At 39.6% G+C, this 10970-nt stretch overlaps 2 protein-coding genes across 14 annotated transcripts; both read left to right on the plus strand.

The window, feature by feature from the left end:
- Positions 1-10: 10 nt before the first annotated feature.
- LOC108614381 (uncharacterized) lies at positions 11-2409 on the plus strand. 2 transcript variants are annotated; one of them, XM_089467839.1, is made up of 4 exons: positions 11-243; positions 328-399; positions 473-1029; positions 1086-2409. In XM_089467839.1, the coding sequence occupies exons 1-4, from the start codon at positions 147-149 to the stop codon at positions 2337-2339; spliced, it is 1980 nt and encodes a 659-aa protein (XP_089323965.1). In that variant the 5' UTR covers positions 11-146; the 3' UTR covers positions 2340-2409. The 2 variants fall into 2 exon arrangements, with proteins under 2 accessions (XP_089323965.1, XP_017863970.1); XM_018008481.2 differs by having other exon boundaries at positions 12-399.
- Positions 2410-2856: 447 nt separating this feature from the next.
- Positions 2857-10894, plus strand: LOC108614379 (uncharacterized). Of its 12 annotated transcripts, none has more exons than XM_089467831.1 (5): positions 2857-3071; positions 5693-6019; positions 7989-8320; positions 8487-9139; positions 9196-10894. In XM_089467831.1, exons 3-5 carry the CDS (start codon positions 8038-8040, stop codon positions 10435-10437), a joined length of 2178 nt encoding a protein of 725 aa, XP_089323957.1. In that variant the 5' UTR covers positions 2857-3071; positions 5693-6019; positions 7989-8037; the 3' UTR covers positions 10438-10894. The 12 variants fall into 12 exon arrangements, with proteins under 12 accessions (XP_089323957.1, XP_089323961.1, XP_017863966.1 ...); XM_089467830.1 differs by lacking the exon at positions 2857-3071 and adding an exon at positions 3102-5583; XM_089467835.1 differs by lacking the exon at positions 5693-6019 and having other exon boundaries at positions 7964-8320.
- Positions 10895-10970: the final 76 nt, after the last annotated feature.

Below are 10970 nucleotides of genomic sequence, written 5' to 3' on the forward strand. Positions count from 1 at the left end.
GAACTTTTAAATGAGTTCCATTTTTGTTAAACTTCAAATTTGACTTATTTTACAAAGTTTTAAATCAAAACCAAATACCACATTTTTTATTTGTATTATTTTTATATATAGTCTAGTATATATAAAAAGGTTAAAGCATAAGGCAAATGGAGAGTCAACCGCTAATTGAGTCCAGCAAGGGATCGACGAAACCATCTTCACAACAATCGATTTCATACAAGTCAATACTTATCTGGTTCTTTCGTAAGACATTGTGGCAACGCAAAAACGTTTACATTTTAGTCACTTTATTGATTCCGATATTATATCTCGTATGCTATTACCTAGTTGGACTTGATGAGCCAAACTATAAATATGCAAAAGAAGTAATTGAATCGAGAGTTAAAGAGGAACCGCAAGGTTTGTTAGAGTCCCCCATGGATCGTTATCCGATAATTGATTATGGTTCATACCTCTATTTCATTATCAATAGGTTACCTCGTATACTCCGATTACTGCAAGATTATAGATCGCGATCCATACAAATACGAGATAATGATGCTTTTCAACGATACAGAGCTCCAGCCCTGTAAGCCATATCCCCCACTCACCCAAGTGCATTACGAGAGCAGCATTCAACGCTACCTTCTGAGCGTCGATCCTATTGCCTTTCCCAAATACAACGTGCAGCACTCATTCGGCTGCTGCTACAAGGGCGTGGAGCGAATCAGTGACGATTACATCGAGTTAACGGAATGCCAGCCATTCACTAGCAGAACTGAACTATCTAATACTACGGATAGCGTCATTGTCAGCTGTCAGACTGACTATGAGCGAATCTATATCAACGGGCATCCCACCATACCTGAGCGATACGACGTGCGGCAGCGACTCGAGCATTGGGCGCAGAAGGATCGAGGCAAGCGTGTGCCCAGCGTCCTAATGATAGGCATCGATAGCACCTCGAGACTAAATCTCATTCGCGCCATGCCCGAGACAACCCAGTATCTGTACGACAACGACTGGTTCGAGCTGGCGGGCTACAATAAGGTAAGCTCGATTAATGGCCCAGATCGGATCATAGCTAAAGTCTGACTCCGACACAGATCGAAGACAATACTTTTCCCAACCTTATGGCACTCTTGGTGGGTTACAATCTATCGACTGTCATGAAGCACTGTAATCCCTATGAGATAAACGGCCTGGACCAATGTGACTTCATCTGGAAGCTGTTCCAGAAACATGGCTATGTGACGGCCTACGGCGAAGATGCGGTTCAGATCAATACTTTCAACTACATGAAGAGGGGCTTCCAGCAGCCACCCGTCGACCATTACTTGCGTCCGTATTTGTTTGTGGCAGAGAAGCAGCTTGGTGGATTTATACATGATTTTCTGCCTGAGTGCGTGGGCTTTGAGTTGGAGGCAATAACTGTTTATAAGTATGCCCAGGAGTTTGCAAATCGTTATCTTAACAACAGCTTCTTCGGCTTCTTCTGGACGAGCACGCACAGCCATGACACCATTTCACAGACCAGGTCCATGGATGAGTATCTGAAAGAATATATGCAGGGTCTAGTGGCACAGGGCATCCTGGAGAATAGTATTGTTATCTTCTTCAGTGATCATGGCTTACGTTTTGGACCGACCCGAGATAGCTGGTCCGGGTATTTCGAGGAGCGATTGCCGTTCCTGTTCATCTGGCTGCCGGAATTTATGAGACAGGCGTATCCAGAATTTGTGGACGCGCTGCGTGTGAATCGCAAACGCCTGACCACGCCCTATGATCTGCACTTGACACTGAAGCACATTCTTTCGCTGACGGGTCGAGTTGGCAGCCAGGAGGATCTGGGTGGAGCCAAGGACTGCCCGCAGTGCCAGAGCCTATTTAAGCCTATTCCGCTGAATCGCAGCTGCGCGGATGTTTCCATTGAGGATCACTGGTGCACGTGCAGAACGTTCAAGCGAACGACGGACAAAATTCTGACCAGACTAGCCCAGCACACAGTCGAACACATTAATAGCCTCTTGGCCAACGGCAGCTATTTAAATCGATGTGAGCCTCTCCAGCTGAATCAGATTGAACATGCCTACAGGGCAGACGCCAATGCATTCGATCCTAGACACGTGCGAATCTATATGCTCACCCTAACAACATTACCGAACTATGCCAAGTACGAGGCAACATTGCGTTATGACAAGCTTCAGCCGAAGCACAACAAAATACGTTTGACTGGCTCTGTGAGTCGACTCAATTCCTATAGGGGCTACATAGGTTGCCTGGGCAGAGATCCAATGATCAGATATTGTTATTGTCGCAATCAGCCCAGAAAAAGCTATAGTGAAACGAACTATTTATAGTAAAATAACAAGAATTTTAATGAAATATTAATAAAGTTTGTTAATCAATATAATTTTCATTTTTAACGTGCGCCGAATTGTATGCTATAAATTTATACAGGCATTCATTGACTGCTCAGCGGCAAACGTAAGCTTTGTTTTTGTTTTCAGCACGTGCCACAAATATCACACATACACACACACACATGCACACGCATACTCCTGCACAGCTCAGGCCTCTCACAGTGAGAGGCACGTCGCTAATAAATACTCGAAGGGCATGCAACAGGTGGTGTGCGCTGATTGGCCGAAGAGAGAAGCAAAGAGAGAGAGCGACACGCAGACAGCGTCGGCGCTGACTGCGCAGTCGCCGCAAACGAAGGCGACAAGCAAATAAACATTGCACGCTTTCAGGCGACGCGCACAAATTGCAGCCTCACTTTTTCTCTCTCTCTCTCTCTGTCGCTCTGTTCCGCTGGCTGTTGTGAATGTGTGAAAGCTCTCACACTCTCACATTCACAAGCGAACGCCTCAGCCTCGCTGGCGCCAGCTTGCAAAAATATTTTGAATTTTGTTATTAACTGTTTGCAGGCCGCTGCAGCAGGACATGCGAGCGTCGCGTACGTTGGCGCGCGTCTCTGTGCTTGTGTGTGTGTGTGCGTGTGCAGTGTAATTAAAACAAGAGGCTTGCCTATTATATTACAACATATTGTTGCAATCAATAAAGAGCTGCAGAAAAGCAAATGCAAACACGTGAGTGCAGTTGTTAAACAGAAATTGAACAAACCAAAAACAAAACAAAAATAACAAAAATGAAAAGAAAAGAAAATTGTTGCGAAAAAGTTCTCTACACTTGTGTGCGTCTCAGTGGGTGGTGTATCTGCGTGTTGGTGTGTGTGTGTGTGTGTGTGTGTACTCGAGTACGCGCAGCTTGTTAGTATCTATTGTGTCACAGCAATGTTTTGTAGTTTTTACGCTGACGCTGCAACTGAATACGTTTCAATAGCAACTGAACAAGTGTGCGAGTGTGTATGGGTGTTTTACTACGTCACTATGTCCTCGACATACCTACACATATATAGGTGCACATATACATACACAGCCATAGTACGTGCTCCATTTAACAAGCTGCATTCATGACTCATTTGCCGCCTGTTTCTTGCAGTTGAACCACAGAAAAAAAAAAATAATAATAATAAAATTAGAATGCAATATACAATAAACAATTGACCTTATCTATTCATACAGTTTGTGTAAGCAGTTGAGTTCATTTTATGGATAATTATAACAAAAAGTTTGTGCGAGTTCTTACAGTTATTTTACAATAGTATTTTAATTAGTTTTCAACAACAACCAAACTGCATTAGAAAATGTGGCTCACAATAATGATAGAATCGGCATGCAAGCGAGTGGAAATTGAAACAACATAGGTTTGACAATAGTAATTAAAACTGCCTACCAGGCAGGTACAATTCGAAATAATGTCCAGTGGGCTTTTCTACCTCTAGCTTTGGTTCCACCTCCACATTTATTGATGACGTGCTTGCTCTCTATGTGTAGAAATACCTCCAGTCTATGTAAAAAAAAAATGTACTTTTTGAGGCGTCTCCAAATAAATCTCTAAGTCACCAGAACAGAGGCAGATCTATAGAAAAAATGCATTTCTAGACTCTGACTGTATATTTATTTAATGTACAATTTAGATGCACCAAATTCTTTCAAGCAATTACCTTCAAATCTTTTTATAGATCAGCTGTAAATCTTTTTGTTAATTCTCTTTCTCAAGTCTCGCCCTAGATCTGCCAGAATTATCAGAAACTCAAAAATCTACTTTTACGTCAACTAGCTCTATCACAAAATTTTTATTTTAAGTACATCGAGCTGTAGTCAGCTTGCATTTTCATTTTGATCAGCGATCCTCCTGTAAATGCATTGTCAAATAAACAATAAACAAATTCATACTTTATGGATTTAACCTAAACAAAATGCAATACAAATAATATCAAAATTGGAAAAATATCGGAATCATATCGAATTACCCAAGTAACCAAACTGTTGTTGTCCAGTGTAACACAACACTGCTGACTAGCTACAATTATTTGATGCTTTCGTGGGAATTATTTATGCAAAGATGTATATATACTTTGTATGTGTGTGTATATACATACATATATACATACATTCATAACTCTGCTGGAAGTTCATCATTATTTATATTTTTTTTTATCTTCAATTACATTTTAATATCTCTTTCGATGGGCAAGCAGCAGAAACTATTGTGTCATAGGAAATCGTGATGCTAAAACCAGCAATCGAGCATATTAGATAATCAATCATTGTTGCTACATGAATGAGTGGGAGAGAGACAGATAAAACGAAAAAGAAACCCCCATTAAGAATACAAATGCTCAAGGTGTTTGAGCTACGCTGAGATTCATAACATTTTTGTTGATGAGCTCTAAAAATATATATTTTTTGGTTTGTTTATGACTGAGTTTATTCAAACAAATAATAATAAAAAATAAAAAAAAATAAAAACTAACTAAAAACTATAAAAAAAATGAACTAAAATAAAGACTACAAATTTAGTATTTATTATGTAAGCTGTGGTGGGAGATACGAATAAGTATATGATTGAAGCTAAATCTGAATTATAAATCACAATAGGAAATAAAAAACTTAAATTTGTATAAATAAAAAATAAATAAACACCAAATAGTTTGTCCTAATAATGAATAGCAAATAATCCAAGAATAAGAGTTTCGAGCTACAATCCTAGGGTATATCAAACCAAGCTTGCAACATTGTTGTGTGATAATCCAATGATACCGAATCATGAATTAAACCTAGGCATAGACAACGATTCAGCCTGGGACGAGCGTGCAGCAGAAACTAAACAAAAATTCAATGGAAAGATAAACACAGCGCCGAGGCGGTTCGTAAATTCGTGTTGCTGGCTAGACAGACACACGAGCAGCCCGCATTCGCTTTCGTCGGGAATTGCAGCTAAACAGTCTCGCTTTGTATCTGAGTATTTTTGCTGTTATTTTGTAGTTGTGTTTTGTATATTGTTTCGGATCGGTCGAAGCGGTACGGTACGCAGCGCCAAGAGACGCGCATTAAATTTCTGATTTCAATTTATGTCAATTTCAATTACAATTTCAATTTCCGAAATTAGTTAAACGAAGTGCAGAGCGTGAGATGATGTTGATGATGACAATTTAGATAAAAAATACATATGAAGTATTATTATATATTAATATATGTATGTATACTTGTGCCACTTCTCATTATGATGATCATTCTATATAAGCTATAAAATGATCGAACTGGCTAATATTTATGCAATGCAAATTACAATTCGTTCTTGGCAGTGAATACGTGAGCGGACAGAGAGACACTCTGACAGACAGACAGACATTTAGTGCAGTGCAGTGCCCCATTCTAAACATAGACGACCCACAAAGCAGCTGCAGCATTTGCAAGCCAAAACAAATATGCGAAATAAATGATATACAAATAAATAAAACTATATAAAAGAAATATATATTTACGTACATATATTATGCGTTGAACTTCAACCAAAACAGAATGGCCCCAACTAACTGCTGAGTCAAGCATGCAAATTTATTGATGACATTCTTTACTATTATAAGCAAATAGCTATAAATGCAGTAATCACTGACGTGACGGATGGAAATGTAAATATTAAATGTTATGCAAATTTTTTAATTGTGTAAATCTTTTTATTTTATTATTATTAAAATATTTTGTTTGTACTAAATATTACTTTATTATAGTTAATTAAAGAGTAGAAATATAACTATAAATATTTTTTTTACATTTTTATTTTATTTAAAATTTTTTTTATTATTTTTATTACACATACATTTAATATTAATTTATTTCCGTTTCAATTCTATTTTAATCTAAAAAATTGTCGTATAAAAAAAATATTTATTTTTTATTAGACAGCCAATTTTTTATTATTATTTCTTATTATTTGTTTTTCCATCTTCTATAAACATTTTCTATTATTTCAAATACATTCCTAATGTATATTTACAAAGAAAATCAAAAAACAATATACAAAGAAAGAGAATTTTAATGGAACGGAAACCACAAACCTATTTGCTTTTATCTTAAAATTCAGAACCAGTTCTTAAATAAAAACGATAAATTGCATCCGCCGCTATTTCGGTGATAAGGTTGTTGCTTCTAATATTCAGTTATATATACACATATATGCATAAAAAACACATAGCAAGTTATCACCACATTTTACACACAAATCTGAGTTCCATTAATTTATGACTAAGTGGGAATTCGAACAACTGTTTGAAATTCAAAACTAAAGAAGTTGTCAATAAGTGAATACTGAATACTGAGAATTACAGAGCACCTGTTAGTCAATCAGAAATTGTCTATATGTATATTTCATGTCTCAATAATTTGATGATTTCCCATGTGTATATATAAAGGTAATTTGTGGCTAATTACCATTTTGCATAATTCATTATGGTTTTTATATTTCTCTCTTAATTTTTACTGTACCTTGAAATATTAAATCACTTTTTAATTTGCCGCAAAGCAAGCATAGGTATATAATATATATTTATATACTATATACATATATATACAAACATTTATTTATATCATAAAGCACGCAATGATTTTTGCTTTTTCTTTTTATTTTTTCTTATTTTTGAATTTTTTGTTTAGCTCGTTCAATTAACTATTTTATACTACGCTTACAGAAAGCCGGGGGTATATGGGCTTTAAGACATTATGGCATTTATGTATATGTCATCACTACCTGTTGATGTATTCAATTTTGTTTGTATTCTTTTTTTCAAATGCGCTGACATTTATATTATATTATATAACTGTAAAAAGAATAGGTGACTGCTAATAGCAAATCTCACAATATTTATTATCTTTCATGTTTCTTAATCAGCTTTCACATTTATTCACATTAAATTGAATAAATTTATAGCAAATCTATATTTAGAGAGTCATTTAAAGAGTTAAGAGTTATAATTACTAGTATTATTATTAATGCTTAAACAGAGTATCATGCAGTCGATAAGAGCCGACTGTAGAGCAACTATCATGTTCTTTTCTTCTCTTACATCTGTTCGCAAACAAATTGCTGATAGATGTGTGCAAGAGTCGTAGGTCACAGAGTACTGCAGAGTTGATAATATCCGATTGAGGAGTTCTTTTACATGTGTTTTCGTCTCTTTCATTTTCTTGTATTCAGAGCTGTTGAAGTTAGAATAGATATGTATATGTATGTATGTAGCAGCGATAGTTATGTCACTCTATTTCACCTTGTAAATGGAGTGTTGTATAAGTAAGACCCAACTGTAAAGCTCTTACATGTATACTTTCTTCTCTAACATCTATTGGCAAGCTGAGCAGACAAAGCAGGAGTAGCACGTAAAGGCAGGAGTAGCACGTATAACATGTTTATGTATTTATGTCATGAGAAATTGAATAATATTTAATATACTATTTATTCTCTACTCTTTCATCTGTTGAAGCACTCTACAGCTAGACTCTATAAGATATACATCAATGTAACTTATTTCTACAGGGTAGTGCGCAGTCATTCCCATTGCTCTATAATGTCTCTTTCATAGCTTTCATTGCTTTGCGCTTTTACAGACAAAAGTTAACCCAACATGAAGCAACATCAATTTGATTTCAATTAAATATGGGAATGGCTGACAAGAGGCCGTTGCTGGACTACACGGACGATGTGGAGGGCAAGGAAGGCAGCCAGGATGCCCAGGAGCCGGCCTTGATGGGCATTGGCTTTAAGCCTGGACAAGCGCCGACGCTTCTCTGGTATTTTCGGCAAATTGTGCTGCGACGGAAGCTGGTGCTCGGGCTGTTCTTGATGTTTGTCTTCTCCTACTTTCTGATTGGACCGGCAGATGTCTTGGATCTGGACAATATGCAGGTGCATCATCAGTCGAATGTCCTGGACATGGAAGGTATTTGAGCAGCCCCTACTATTTATTATCTGCCTCTATTTGTATGTTTTCTGTCTTTGTTTGTTTTGTTGTTTGTTTACGCTTTATGTTGGCCTTCGCTTTTTGTGTTCCCTGCATGATTTGCTTCGCCTTTTGTCCGTCTACCCACACAACCACACGAAATCAGCTATCGATTTGAATGCAACCACAACGCAACAGCTTAACCAATTCGTGGAGCTCACTACTAATCAGCTGATTGATCCGTCAACCCTCTTGCCAAAAGGTTATCTCGTCTATAGCAACCACTGCCGGATTGTGGATCTGGATCCGTACAAGCGTGAGGTGATGCGCCACTTCAAACGCGTCGCCTACAAGCCTTGTAAGTCCCATCCTCCACTCACCACCATCCACTACAATGAAACTACTCAGCGCTATGTCCTAAATATCGATGCCTCCGCCCTGACCAACTCGAAGAAGCGCAGCAAACTGAGCTGCTGCTACATGGGAGTGGAGCGTGTTAGCGAAACGGATGTGAGCTACACGCCCTGCGGGAAATTTAAGAGTGGCGCACAACTAGACAATACGACAGACAGCATTATTGTCAAGTGCAAGGTGGAACGGGATCAAGTCTATATCAATGGACACCCGACCATACCGGAGAGATCCGCCGTGCGACAGAGACTCAAGCACTGGGCGCAGAAGGATCGAGGCAAACGGGTGCCCAGCGTGTTGATGATTGGCATCGATAGCATCTCGAGGGTGAACCTCATACGTGCCATGCCCAAGACAGCGCAGTACCTCTACGACAACGACTGGTTCGAGCTGGCGGGCTACAACAAGGTAAGATCATCAGTTGACCCAGATCGAATTACATCTAAAGTCTTCCTCCGTCATAGATTGATGACAATACTTTTCCTAATATTATGGCACTAATGCTGGGCTACAATCTGTCGACTGCCATGAAGCACTGTAATCCCTACACAATAAACGGCCTGGACAAATGTGACTTCATCTGGAAGCTGTTCCAGAAACATGGCTACGTGACGGCCTATGGCGAGGATGCAATCAAGATCAATACCTTCAATTATCTGAAGAAGGGTTTCCAACAGCCCCCCGTGGACTACTACATGCGACCGTATTTGTATGCGGCGGAGAAGCTGCTGGGTGGCAACAGTGTGCTCGGCATGCCCCATTGTGTGGGCTACGCGACGGAGGCGGAGCACGTGTATAACTACGCCCAGGAGTTTGCCAGGCGATACCACAACGACAGCTTCTTCGGCTTCTTCTGGACGAACACGCACAGCCACAGCGACATCTCGCAGACCAGCTCCATGGACGAGTACCTGAGAGGATATATGCAGCGGCTGGTGGCCCAGGGCACAATGGAGAATAGTATCGTCGTGTTCTTCAGTGATCACGGACTGCGATTTGGACCAACGCGTTCCACCGGGTCGGGGCATTTGGAGGAGCGATTGCCCTTCCTGTTCATTTGGTTGCCGGAATTCGTGAGAAAAGCACATCCGGAGTTTGTGGATGCACTGAATATAAACCGGAATCGTCTGACCACGCCCTACGACCTGCACTTGACACTGAAGCACATTCTTTCGCTGACGGGTCGAGTTGGCAGCCAGGAGGATCTGGGAGGAGCCAAGGACTGCCCGCAGTGCCAGAGCCTATTGCTGCCTGTTCCGCTGAGTCGCAGCTGCGAGGATGTGGCCATTGAAGACCACTGGTGCACCTGCTGGGCCTACGACAGTGTCTACAAGAACTCCAAGATTGTCCGCCAGCTGGCGAAGCGTGTGGTGCGGCACCTAAACGACTATGTGAGCAGCTTCCGCAACGGCAGCCTGGCGCATCTCTGCCAGCCGCTGTCGCTGCAGAGCATGAGCGCCGCCTATAAGGCGCATCCGAATGACAACGATCCCAGCCATATAGAGATCTATTGGCTCATCTTCTATACCGCGCCCAACAAGGCGCTCTACGAGGCAACAGTGCGCTACAACAAGCAGCTGCCAGAGGCCGAGAATATGCTAGTGACGGGCTCGGTGAGTCGTCTGAACATGTACAACGGCGAGGCGGACTGCATGAACGACTTTTCCATCAAAAAGTATTGCTATTGCAAGCGCAAAGGAGGTTGATGATGGCCTCCGATATTATGGATATTATGATTGTTTAGGCTTAAGCCCCCAAGTGCCGTTATATGTAGTTATTAAGGGCTTAGCGTAGTAACGTCCTCTCTCTCTCTCTCTCTGTAGAAAGTATAAAGACTCGGACCATTTCCAGAGCAGCAACGTGATAATACTTACTTACTTACAAACATATATACTTATAAATATAAATATATACATATAGATACCATGTACATAATTAGCGGTGAGGGTAGTCTGAATAGTTGTGGCACTTTATTATTGAATGCTAAATGTCTTAAGTCTAAACTGTATGAAACTACCCTTGCATTACCCTTTTTGCTCACTCTTCTAATACTCTATATATATTTATATATGTGTATATATCTAAAATCTCTATAAACAATTCCCAATTTATATATTGTAAAATAAAAATTAAAACCTTTGCCAAGTTTTCAATTATTATAAATTTTACATCGATTATACTTGAGTCTAATTATATATAATACTTAAGTTTGCTGTATCAAATACACATGTTTATAAAT

This window comes from Drosophila arizonae, chromosome 4 (assembly GCF_054131065.1).
Source record: "Drosophila arizonae isolate 15081-1271.41 chromosome 4, UAZ_ARI_1.0, whole genome shotgun sequence".
Lineage (NCBI taxonomy): Eukaryota > Metazoa > Arthropoda > Insecta > Diptera > Drosophilidae > Drosophila > Drosophila arizonae.